General features: G+C 44.8%; 1 protein-coding gene across 2 annotated transcripts in view; it reads right to left on the bottom strand.

Moving 5' to 3' along the window:
• Window positions 1-1,187: 1,187 nt before the first annotated feature.
• Window positions 1,188-13,475, bottom strand: part of Aps (diphosphoinositol polyphosphate phosphohydrolase 1 Aps) — a 74,329-nt gene continuing 62,041 nt past the window's right edge. The window contains exons 2-5 of one of the 2 annotated variants that reach the window (XM_077639598.1): window positions 13,166-13,321; window positions 10,287-10,355; window positions 4,729-4,813; window positions 1,188-3,626 (exon numbers count right to left, since the gene is read on the bottom strand). In XM_077639598.1, the coding sequence (XP_077495724.1) occupies window positions 3,514-3,626; window positions 4,729-4,813; window positions 10,287-10,355; window positions 13,166-13,321 (423 nt within the window). In that variant the 3' untranslated portion in view covers window positions 1,188-3,513. The remainder of the gene's footprint in view (window positions 3,627-4,728; window positions 4,814-10,286; window positions 10,356-13,165; window positions 13,322-13,475) is intronic. The other variant, XM_077639599.1, reaches the window with a different exon arrangement.

Genomic DNA, 13,475 nt, shown 5'->3' with positions numbered 1-13,475 from the left:
ACGAAAAGCACTCCGTGACCACTATTTGGATGCGAATAGTAACACAGCCTGGCCTCAAAGATAGTTGACGTCACAGTTTGCTGTTGGAAATGGCCGGTGATGGTGATACCGGTATTTCATTTGTCTTTTTTTCTAGCTTATAAAAGCTCAGTTTTCTGCAGAAGTGGCATCTTTTGGTTCGGAACACCATAACCTACTCAAGCAGACAAACTTCAGTTTTTCCTGTGCCCCTTTAACTCTTTCCTTACACTGCTGGTTCAAATTGTTCAATTTGAACAATGATGCAAAATGGCCCATTATGCACAATCCAGGTCGCTTCTGGACAACGAATGCCATACATTCTGTTGCAAGAGGGCTGTGCTTGGAATTTCTGATTCGGTTTCTTTGTCAGCCATATGGTAGAGTATCTTTAAGCTTCCCGTGAAACCTGTCAATGCAGAGCGATCACAGCGCCCATGGCACCCAAGATGGCGTCGTCTCATACTGACCCTTAGCAACTGCAGTAATCTCACGATTCCACAGCATTGACACCAGACATAGTAGGTGCAACATCTTTGCGTGTAAAGATGACATCCATTCATGCGATTTTAGTTCTGACAAAGACGACTGCTCAACCGAGCCCAGAGTATCGACAGGTGCTGCCCCTTTGAAACTTTCGATTTTGCCATAGTCAAGGAGATTTCCAGTTTTCTGAGCCTCTCTGAAGGCACCGGGCATATTCTGAACGATTCTGCGTCACCAGCAGACATAGCTGATTGAGTTTTCTGCATATTTCTATACCGTTAACTGCTTAAATACCTTACTGCACAAGAAGCATGTGTGATTTTTAGACATTAAGAGAGGTATATGCTCTGCAGTGGAGTACTGATGTACTGTCGTTAGCAAAAGTGATGTATAACACCAGCATTTCGGTTAGACTTGATTGCCGCACCGCTTTCCAGCAACACCTACTGTCCAGATGGACGAGGAGGTGAACGTCTTCACCCAGAGGTGTGTATGTCACTTCACCAGTTTTGATGCATGGTACTCCAACATGGCACAAATGTAAAAGGCTGCACAAGAGCAGCAAGACATGAAACAGCGAGTGTTTTGTACCGCTTTTGCGCCCAAAAAGTACTACAGACCACGTCTTTTCGTGCATCGGAAAAAGAAGAGGGTGAAACGCATGACGAGACAGCACAACAGCGTTCGCCGAATCAACTGTTTAATGACGGATCGACCCCAATGTGTTCCAGGAAGTTTTACTCCTGTGCCCAACTGGCACGCACAGTGTTTTTGGCTGGGAGAGAGAACACAGCTTGAGGAAACAAGTGTAGTAGGCACACGCGTTGCACAACGGCTCTTCTCGTGTAAAAACGGACCATTGTTTTTCCGAGCATGCCTACATCCAGCGCGGCAACGCTTTGCAACGTCCAAGAAGGCAGACAAGAGTAATAAGCAGGGGGACTGCTAAAACACACGCACACAAAAAAGAGAAAAAAGTCATCACGGACATGTTGCACGCAAAGATTGGAAGCAGTCACTCCGCAACAGGCCTCTTTGTAACACTCATTCAGTCTATGCCGGCAAAGTTTGCTCGTCATCTCGTAAGCTAAGCAGCACGGGACACAATCTTCCCCTTTTACAGCCATTCATGTTCAAAGTAGACTGTGCACAGAACTTTTACGTCTTAAGGCAGCTGTCCGAAAAAGTAGATTTCCGAGCCATATCTATTCGTTTGTCTTTAAATCCCTGAATGCCTTACCACACTGCTGTGGTCGGCATCGAGTTTTTGTTATTGTTAGCTACTATGTTATTCAGAGTGTGCACCGATGAATTAAAAGCTCTTGAATACACATATATACATGCAACAATGCATTGTAAGAGTGCAGCTATTTTTCACAAATTTCAGTTACAGCATCATTTTAAGTTGTTCCCCAGACCCGAATGGCTGTACGACTCGTGTCACAAACAAAAGGGTTGGAAAATGAGGTAATGCATTGCTGTTCTTTCGAACAATCTCAAAAACGAGGTATCATTACATGCTGCCCAGGTATGGTTGTTAACTCGTAAAACAGGAATTAAAACACTCATCCAGTTAGCAGGCAAACGAAAAAAGATATTGACGTGGCTGAAGGAGTTCCACTTCTTGAAGCTCAGTTGCCAAGCAGGAAGGAATAAATAATGTTAGCTGGACTTGAGACCAGCACCACAATGTTCGGGGCTTTTCCAACAAGCCTGGAGAGAGACTTTAGCACTTGCACACTCCATAAGCAACTTCTCCGCTGATGGACGTACAACATCCAGTGACTGTTCTCCTCTTCCGGTGATAAATTTCGCCAACAGTTTCTTGTGTTCTCCACTTTCACGCTCGCTCACACACACACACATGCATACATAACATACACACAGGCACAGAAGCTTTTTTTTCTCGTGCCTTTTAGACATTGGGGGAGGCCTTTTTCTCTCTGCACATTATCCGACAGTCAGCGCGCCGATTGTTTAACCATACAGTACAGAACGCGGAAAGGAACATACGTCAATGCCAGCTTGCTTGTACCTTTTGAAATTTTTCGTGGAGACGCAGGCTTTTGTAGCCGGGCCTACAAAATGCCCCATTTATGCGTATATCCACTTACGCTTCAAAAACAGCTTCGTTTGCAATCAGTAAAAATGAAAACAATGTTAGTTGAAACATTTTCCATCGACAATTTCCCTTTAAAATTCCAGAATAAAGCACATAGGCAAACAGAAAGGTCTCAATTTCATTACTGCGCAGAATTTCAAAGAAAACAAGTTGGAACTATTTATCTTGTCATTGCCGGCAGCAACACATGAAAAGGGGCTAACATTGATAGAGCAGAAACAAATCTACTCAATGCTCTGGACTTTGGTGGCATAGCAACACTTTTGTAAAGAATGAAATCTTGTATATTAAAACCTCGCACCACAGCTATTATTGTACAAACTCTGATGTGCTTATCACTGGCTCTTATTTAAGTACTGCCACAGATCAGCGGTTGCACCACAGTTCAAAGTTTGGCTGAATGGTCGCTGTTGTTTCTGCCTGGAAATTAAAGTGGGGACACGTTAGCCTGCCGTCTACTTTAAGTCTATAAGGAAAAGGGGCCACTCACAAACGTATGAAAGCCCTGTTCACTATGTGTCTGCCGTGTTTCACATTCCATGAAGAACTCTTATAAATAAAACAACGTAAGCCATCAGCAGGTATGCTTTAACACAGTATGAAGTGATGACAATCATTCAAGTTCTCATGCGTGCGTTTAAGCTTCAATAAAGTGTATAACATATCATGCATATGTGCACACTGAAGTTTGTATTCAGATGGAGAATTACCTGGACAAAAATGTCCAGCAAACATTTCTGTTCGCAATCAGTGAACACTTTTTCATTTCTGTTAACGAATGACTGTCGGATGGGCAGGGACAGAGAAAAAACAGCAAAAAAAAATATTCGGGTGGTTGCAAAAGAAAAAAAAAAACGAGAACAACAACACTAAGGCAGCCATGAAGGTCATGGCACCTTATCGTTCTTCATGAGCAGCTTAACATAATTGCACTGTACAGGCTTTGAAATGGAGAGGACACGCAATGCTTCGTCGATGGGGAACCACTTCCGCTTGCGACCTGCACCAACCAAAGTGAGAAAAGGCATTAAGATGGGCAGATAAAACAGACATACAGAGCATAGTTTTGGTAAAAAGATGGGTATAAATTTTCTTCTTCACTCCTAAGTGACATATTCGTTGCACTCAAATTTTACACAAATGTTATATTTTGTGATGGGCACTGTATTACACATACCACATTTGATTGCATCATTTGCACGCAAAATATCAAATGATCTGTTGTCTGTGGTAATGAAATACCAAAGAAGCATGATTAGGCAAAATCTAATAAAGCTAAAATATTGCCACTTTTAACGCTTTTTCGCTTAGCAGCTGTTTGACTAAACTACGAAGATTGGTTTGGTTTATGGGAGGCTTAACGTCCCAAATCGACTCAGGCTATGAGGGATGCCGTAGTGAACAGCTCTGGAAATTTTGACCACCTGGGGTTCTTTAACGTGCACTTGCATCGCACAGTACACAGGCCTCTAGCATTTTGCCTCGATCGAAATGCGACCGCCGCAGCCGGGATCGAACCCGTCTTCCGGGTCAGCAGCTGAGCGTCATAACCACTGAGCCACCACGGCGGCCCACATTACGAAGAGATGGTGCCACAATTCTTACCACATACATTACCTTTTGAGCCTGAGCTGACCAATAGCCCAACTAGATTTATTCTGGATGAAAGACATGGCTACCATCAGAACACTTGGTTGATATCCACTACCAAGTGTCACCAATGAAATCTCAATACAAGCCAGTGGTGCAGGCAGAAAAGCTTTTTGCCTACCATAACAGCATATCAAGTTTTCACAACTTGCGTATGAATTACTATGCCTAGTAGCCATACTTGTTGCCTGGGATGCCTTAGTAAGAAATGATTTACATTTCATGTACATCGTTCCTGTGTTCAAGTGCATGGTTAATCAAACTCCTGCCTCGTAAATGCAGCAAGAAATCTCCACAATCATGTCAAACATACCTGCAAGTCTGCTTTCTCATTTCCCACTGTCTCACAGCTGCTACAAGCGCTAATTTCACTTCGGCATGTCCTTGCATGAGCTGTCCTCGCATATCATGTGCTCATCTTTGTAGCCTCGACCACAAAATGTACTCCTCACCTATGTTCTTGGAGTCCTCCCACTCCTCAAGCTCTTCTGTGACTTCCAAAATAAATACCATCGTGCGGTGTTTCCTCTCCAGGTTCTGCAACAAGACACAAAGAGAAGAAAAAAAAACAAGGCACCCAACATCAACATCGTCATGTGGGAACAAATGTCTTCCGGTTGCTGTCAAGCAACCACTACACTTTGATAGTGACACGAAGGAAGCAGAGCAGCTAGAAGCACCTACACTCCGTTTCATACATAGCAGGCAATGCTGCCAAAGCTGGCGCACCTGTTCACGCAGGTTTAGTCTGCACCCAAAAAGTATTTCGTCATAGAGCCAAAGTGAACACAGGCATATCTCCTTGCGACAGATCTCGGGTACTGTGACTGGAAACCTCCTTCACTACGCTTTTCCTCTTAACACATTTCCATCCTGAGACTCATCGAGAATTCGAGAAGTAAGAATGACACGTGGCAGTATGACACATGGCTGGTAGGGCAAACGGCTCCGACTCCATCCGTGCCTAAAAGGTAGTTCACACTCGGCGAAAATTATAGCCAGAGGCCCCGATCACTGAGCGCCGCACAGCTCCGACCACAATTTTCAATGCTACCATTTCGCTTTATACTGCTCTTTGTTTTCGTCCAAACACTGATTGAGGCTTCGAGAAAAATTAATGATATGTGACGGATTAATATCGTTTCAGGGACGCACTACTTCCGCAGCCTCCACAGTGTTGTCTGCTATGTATAAAATAGAGTATAGGCAGGAAACTTAACAGATGACTTGGAGAAGGCAGCTAGATGTGAAGAGATAAGAATTTATAAGAGCATTGTCAACATTTATTAGTATTCACTATGGCGATTCTGTCCTCTGAATGAGCTTTGGCACAAAGAGAAGACGGTGTAAGCATTTCCTACGACACGCATTGCTCGAATAAACGGAATGCATTTATTGACAAGCGTAAGCCTCGTGGAAATTCGAGAAATGGCAGGTATGTGCACATACCCGATGCTCATGCCTTTTGTAATGGAATCTTTTTTCTGTTTGCAAGTATGAATTTGAATCTAATGCCAAACATTTGAAGGTGATTCTAAGGGTGGAGATAAATATGTAAGGCAAAGCTACTTACAGCTTTTGTCTAATAGTCAGCCCCTTTATTAATATCTTGCCACATGCAAAGTTCAACTAATTTCCTTGCTGTATGCATTAGCCTGTACGCTAGTGATTAATCAATGGTCGCATGACACATGCACAAATGCTTTGATGAAGAGTTGATTTTATCCAAGTTTTTTTTCACCCCAGTTACATACTCCATGTCAGAACATAATTTACGACTGTTTCTGAATAGCTATAGTGGAATTAAAACTAAACCAGCCTCAATTCATGCTTATCACGAGACTACTTCACTATGGAACAATATCTGGGTTCGTTTTTGCTGAGGCTTAAAAAAGGGGATGGTCACCTGCACACTATACACATGCCAGCTGCTGATAAGACAACAGCAGTGTCCAAAGATGCTGACTGGAAGTCACATTCATGTGCAGTGATCATGACGACATGCCTTGAGAACTCGGCAACAACCTTGACACTGTGACGATGGACGACAAGCATGCAGGTGCTCACTTCAGCGCTATTGAGAAATGTGGAGATGAAGATAATTGTATTGTACAGTAAAGCATTGTACTTTTCAGGGATACAGAAGAAACCATTTAGCTGCCTCAGCAATGATTAGGAACTGTACTGACGTTCAGAGTGCAGTGAAGCAATCCTTTGAGTGCAGTGAAGCAATCGCTTTGCTGCATTCCACACGGCCCCATTTTTTTTTACCCCATCCCAGATATGGCCTCATCAATGCACAGCCTCACTAAGTGCGGCAGCTGTTTTTTTCTTTTTTCTCAGAGCTGCAGGTTATGAAAGGAAAGCTAAGCATGTGCAAGACTCCTTCACATTTTGTCTGAGACATAGGATACAGTTTTATTTCTTCTCAGAACGACATTTTTCAGCTAAGCCATGGACATTTTTCAGCATGGACATTTTTTCAGCTGAAAAATGTCCACGGCTTATTTCATGGCTACCTATGTCAATGCATCGCTACATAAGCACCATGCCTTTCTGACCACAGATTATCATTCTCAGACAAACACAATGATACTGACAAGTTCCAGGTCCTAGCTGCAAGATAGCTCCTTCTGTTTCGTATTGTAAATTCTTGGGTTTGAATGTCCCGAAGTGACACATGGACTATGAGAGACACGATAGTGGAGGGCTCCAGATGAATTCAGACCACCGGGGGTTCTTTAACGAGTACTGACACCGCAAAGCACATGGGCATTTGTTGTCTTTTGCCTCAGCGGGATTGCATCTGGGTCCTCCGGCTCAGCAGCTGAGCATCCTAACCACTGAGCCACCGCGGTGGGGCCTCCTCAAACTTGACTTGTGGCCAAACTACTAACGCTGCCGTTGATATTTATTCGTTATGATGCAAATAAGTTACACATTTTGCATATATTGTAATGAACATTAACAAACATGCACAAAATTGTCATATCAAGTACAGCTGCAATTCAGTATAAAAGCAGGGTCTCATTTTGCTCACACGCACCTGACCTGTGTTCAGGCTTATAAGTACCCAAAGAAAATCACAATACCGCTAAATATTTGAGTAAGCTGCAGTACGAAACTGCTTCTTTGAAGAAAGACACCAGTTGAGCATGAAACAATTTGCATATGCTACCATCACAACTGAAGAAAACTAGGCTACTGGCTATCCTTGAAAATTTGGTTCCTTAAGAAAGGATGGAAGTGAAGTACACCACAGCCAAACACAAGCAACAACTCCTCAAAAATTCCATTACCCCCGGCACAGGTAGACCATGCAACCACACTTGTGTCTAGCTTAGTCGATGTCTACCGATCTTTTCACATAGTTTGAAATGATACAGGCGCGGACAGAAGTAAGCGGAGCGCGCTGCACAATAAAGAACTGCAGGTCAGCGCCGCCTAGCTGAACCAGACCAAAGCTCAAAATCGCCACGCGCGTGTGCACGCCCCCTACTGGCGCGACCGTCTCATTGCTTCGCTTGCTTCGCATTCGGCCGGCGTCTATATCGTGCTGATGATGAACACGATTGGATCATCGCTCCGTGTGTAGCTAACGAGCATTTCGGAATATATACAGACCGCTGTCTTGATAGGGTAAGCCTGTTACACGTCAGTGGTGCAGGCAGGGGCTTATTATTTTTCAAGCTTTTAGGTTTACCCAACCTAACATATGTCTTGATAAGGCAGATTGCACGTGGACGGCTCTACCATTAAGCCGCTTCATGTGAGACAGCTGGAGGCGCGTTTACACCACAAATGACCTGCGTGTTTCAAACTTTTGCTGCCGCTGGGACTCATCTGCGTCTCGCTAGCAACCAAACGCGCTCGAAACACTCGGCGTACTGCCACAGTTTTGAGTTATCTCCTACAGTTATCACTGATGATTCGCCTTGACCCTGCGAGGCGCCTGCACGTGCACCCTGCCTGTCTCCCGCGAAGCACACTGTCCCTACACTGGAACCTGCTCTTATCGCCACCCAGACAGCGCGCTGCTTATTGCGCTGTCATGTGCGGAGCAGGGCTCAGGTAATCACCTTGTGTGCATCTTCGGATCTTAGGAAGTCTACAAGCAGCCGCTGTCTCACCCACGTGAATGCCGTGGCAGCGGTGCGTTACTGTTGCGTGCCACGCGTGCGAAATTTGGCACATAAGTACTTGTGTGCGCCCACTAATCAGAGAATGAGCCAGGACAGACACCGGCCAGCGATCCCGACTCTTCTGTGCGAGCTATATTACTTCTCTGCTACCGGTTACATGTAGATATTGGTCTGTTTTACACTATAAGCCCGGCAACCCAGCAGCAGCATCCAGCACATTTGGAAGCAGTCACTATCCTTGCGACGCTGGATCGCGCTGCAAAAAATGCCAAGAGCAGCGGTTTGTCTTTTTTTAAGCGGACCACCTAGCCAGGTTCCAATGCAGGAGCAATGTGCTACAGGACATACACACAAGGCGCATGTATTCCCGCTGCATCGTAGGAGCAAGGCGAAAATCAATGGTAGCTATATTAAAGGAACCCGAAACTGCGGCGGTAGATCGAGTGTTTTGAGTGTATTTGGTCAATAGCGACACGGAAATGAATGCCAGAGGCAATTAAAGTTCGAAGGACACGGGCTATATGCGATGGAAATGTGCCTACAGGAGTCTCAGTTCAAATGGCTGAATGGTAGCGTCGACCCCGCGGTCTCTGCGGCATCAAGGCAGCGGTCTGTGCGTTCTGAAATGCCCGCTCGCTAGAAAGGGCGCACCCATCCGACCATAATCATCACCAGCGCGACACTGACGCCGGCTGAATGCGAGGCAAACAGAGCAATGAGAGGGTCGCGCCGGTAGGGCCTGCACATGCGCGTGGCGATTTTGAGCTTTCGTCTGGTTCGGCTAGGCGGCGCTGACGCGCAGTTCTTTCTTGTGCAGCGCACTCAGTTTACTTCTGTCCGCGCCTGTACATTCAAATCACACATTTCAAAGCACGTAGCAAACAATGAAGTTTCGCAAAACCTGCAAAGCTTCGAACCTCATTCACCGAGAGCACACAAACATAGAAAACATTTCCACCACACTACAACAAGGCCATGCTTTTTGTCTTCCATTCCCCTGGCCATGACGTGACCATAATTTGAGCAGAACCCGACCAGAACCAAACCTCGGCCACTGACCGTAACCGGAAACATTTGACACACAATATAACACAAAGATGTACAGACGCCAAATTTTGATTGCACGTTGTCTTCTTTGTAATGATACGTAAGACATTAGTACACACGGATCACCACGTGGTATTCGCCTACAACGGCTCAATAATTTATAACTGAATTTCTTTTTCATGCTCTTTCGGTTCTAGTTTCAACAACCGAACAATGACTGTGACCACGAAAGGTCAGTGTAGGTCAAGTGAGGCATAAAAAAACTGTAATATAACCACTGGTTTTTCAGTCATTGCCACTCTGGCTGTTGAAGCACGCTGGCTTCAGCACTGTAGTAAATTAGAATACCGAAGCAGCGACTATATCGCAGTTTTTTCATGCTTCAAATGACCTACACTGAGCTTCTGTATCACAGCCATCATTCGGCTGCTGAAAAAAAAACCCAAACAGCATGATAAGTTATTGAGTAGTCGTAGGCGACTGCGACCAGGTGATCCATGTTTACTTATGCCTTGCACATCATTCCAAAGAAGAAAACATGCATCCAAAATATTGGCGCCTGTGCTCCACCAAAGAATGGACTGCACAGAGAGTAAGGGACAGAGCAGTGGACCAGGGACAAAGATGAGGAAGGATTTTGTTAAACAGTCTCTCACAATTTTGAACAGATTCTACTTTTGAAACAAACAAAAAAAATTTGGCCACAAAGGACCGTGCTTCCATGGCAGAAAATGCAAAGCTTTCAAATGCAGCTTCCAATCCAGCACCAAATGCGCGGCTCTCATCAAACTGCTCCAGCCATTCTATGCAGATCCACTCACTAGTTGTTTCGCATCTGGGGACTTCGTGCCGAAGGTACTGCCTGTCAGCAACACTCTTTGCTTGCATTCCTGTGCAAAACAAAAACAGTGCCGGCGTCTCAAGCTGCTCGTCTCTTGCTACACAACAATGCTCCACCAAAGCTGCGCACGGCAACAGCAGCAGATTCACCACTACACAATAAGCACGCCACCGTGCGTACAAACAGCACTAGCAGTGGACACTGACTTTCACTTAAATAACGCCATCTCTTTCAAAGACTGTTGCGCTACATTGCTATTATGTATCGAATGCATGTCCACCACCGGAAAACAGTCTGCATGTGCTGTACAGCCAAAAATTTTTTTCAGCACAAACCCGGAACGTCCCTTACCCCTACGGAAAACTAGTATTGTGCTTTAACTTTTGATTAGTTTATTAAGTTCAAGACTAATGTTTAGGATAGAAAAAAAATTTAACGCAGGCTCAGCACTATAGCACTATGACAAAAAAAAAACAACTAAAAAAGTGAATGCAACCATACTGCTGCACCCGCAGGCGACTGAACAGTTTTGAATTTTGCTATTGATTTACTGAATGTGCCCGAGTATTTGTGCAGCTATATTGGTCTGATACATTCAGAAATTTTTTAATTTTGCTAACTTTAAAAATGTAGGAAGCATATTTTTCTTCATAAATCAACCCCTTTTCTACATTTCCGCAATGTAGGGGCAGTGACGAAATATTGAAAATTCACAATTATTGTTCAACATTTTCATTGCTAAACAAACAACGAAGATGGTGGTTATGCCACAGCATCACATTTCCTCATGTCCATCACAGCATGATGCAACATTGAAAGAAAGCCCCCTCCATAGATGCTCAGAGCTAATAGCTTAGAAGAGAATACTTGCTAACAGATATCCCTGCCTTCAAACTGGGCCCGCATGGGGTACTTCTGAGATAATATTACAAAGCCAGCAATGAATAAACGGAATAGACAGTCAAGACAAATGTGTTGTTCCTTAACTGAAACTATTACATGATTAGGTAAGAGCAAGCTGTGTTGAATGCAAACTCAGCACAAACACACTACCGATTCATGCCTGCTACAGAAGATGTCACTAGGAACACTGTCGGTGCTGATGTGCTGCCAGGTGTAAACTTAACTCAAATTCTCGAAAGCGTGGCTTTGACTGACATCAGCGCCACAGAGCATTGACTGCTGGGTCTGAGACCATGCTACCCCAGCATGATCTCGAAACCAACGCCCAACATTCCGCGCTGCTAATGTCGATGCCACGTCCTTGAGCATAAGAGTTAAGTTTGCGGGCGGCGGTGCTATATGAGTACCCACTGGTCATCAGAAAAAGCCACACTGAAGATAGAGGGAGTTTCCTTCTTTTGGGGGGAAAAAGCAGCTGCCGGATTGGCTGGAGCAGTTAGACAAAAAAGATAAGCATCTAACAGTAGTCCCTACGCTAGCATTTTACACATATTACAACCAGCTGAAGCTACTGCTGACACTGTCTTGCACAATGCCTATTCTTGGCACTATCTGCCACAAATGCTGCTACTACAGAAATAGAACTCCTACACTTTCAGACAGCTCCACAACTTTATGCAAAGCATATATCAGACAAACTATCTGTGTAGTTGATATAAAGTACGCACAGACACCTCCCATAATGCATCAATGGTGAACATAGCTTCGAGGAACATATTATAACACAATGTAGCAGACTGCATGGCATGGCAGAAAGTAGCAGATGCTGGCGTTGATATTGGTCCTGTACACGTGCCAACCAGCCATCATATTACCTCCCACATGAACTTTACCCCGCATGTACTCATTTCTATTGACAGCTAAGCTGCTGCTCCTCCTATTCCACCTTGTCCAACACTATGGCCAATAATGGTGGCTTTTGTCCCATACTGGCCAACCACTGTACCATGCCAAACCCCTGCTCAACCCAACAACTTAAACTAGCCACCCAGACCTGCGACGCATATTAAAGTTTTCCTCTTTCTGCCTCCTTCTTCGCACCAGTTCTCCAGGATTGATATTTCCAAAAGTGTACATCCATTCTCCTGCTGTATGCAATGTGTGCATCAAGTGTCAAAAGTTTAGTTTGAAAAAAAAAAAAAATGAATTTCTCTGCATTCTCTGCTCAAGATTAAATGAAGCACTGTGTAATCTGCACAATGACAACTAGCCTGCACACATCTATTCCAGGACGAATGGAGAGATGCCGATGAAATTAAATTTTCTCACTAATAGCACCTACCATAACTTTTTGACTGTGGGACGTACAGACATGAGCAATATGAAAGGGAACAAACTTATTTCATAAAATTTGCAAATTTTCGTTATTTGTCCAATAAATTTTGAGAATGACTTTTTAATATGCAGCAAGGGGAAAACTATTTGGAAAACAAAAAAAACTGCACATTTTACACATAATTATGGAGCAATCAATAAATGAATGCCCAAACTTCATCTGTGATAGGACAACCCAGAATGACAGGACAGAACAGGAGACAGGCTGCAGCGAATGTCTCTTTTCCTGTCCTGCCGTACTACACTGTTCCATCACAAACGAATAACCAACGTACATGACCAAACTGCTGCCCTGGCAAACTTTATCTGCTCTCAATTTGCTCATGACTGTTCATGCCATGCGACATGACCAAGTGCCCATGCTTGCTATTCACTGCTAGGCCTAACGACTGTCACAACATCGCATTCTCCCCGTTCGTTTCCTCCGGCGGGCGATACTCTCTGGGGCTATATTAGTGGCAGTGGCAGCAGCAGCAGCAGTGGTGGTAAGAAATCGAAGAGGTGAGGGGGAGAGAAAAGAGGGGTGAACACAGCAGGAGGATGCAGTGAGTATTAGCGCACCTCGAAGGTGCCGAGGCACCGTCCGAGCCTCCCCCGCACGCCGCCCTCCTCCATGACCTCGCGCATGGCCGCCGCGCTGGGCTCCTCGTTGGGCTCCAGGCCGCCGCCTGGCACGATCCACCGGTCGGGCGCACTGCTGCTAGACACCAGCAGGATCTGAGAGGGGAAGACAAGAAGAGAAGAAAGGGAATTTTAATGAAAGAAAGGCGGAGAGGTCGGCCGGTGGTAACAGGGCCCTGGCCTGCTACTCCACACAGGGGAAAGGGAAGAGGAGGAAAAGGAAAGTGTGAATGAAGGCTGATGATGGCAT

The sequence above is a fragment of the Amblyomma americanum genome, chromosome 10, assembly GCF_052857255.1.
Source record: "Amblyomma americanum isolate KBUSLIRL-KWMA chromosome 10, ASM5285725v1, whole genome shotgun sequence".
Classification (NCBI taxonomy): Eukaryota; Metazoa; Arthropoda; class Arachnida; order Ixodida; family Ixodidae; genus Amblyomma; species Amblyomma americanum.
The sequence above is the reverse complement of the archived record's forward strand: the minus strand, read 5'-3'. Positions and strand labels throughout refer to the sequence as shown.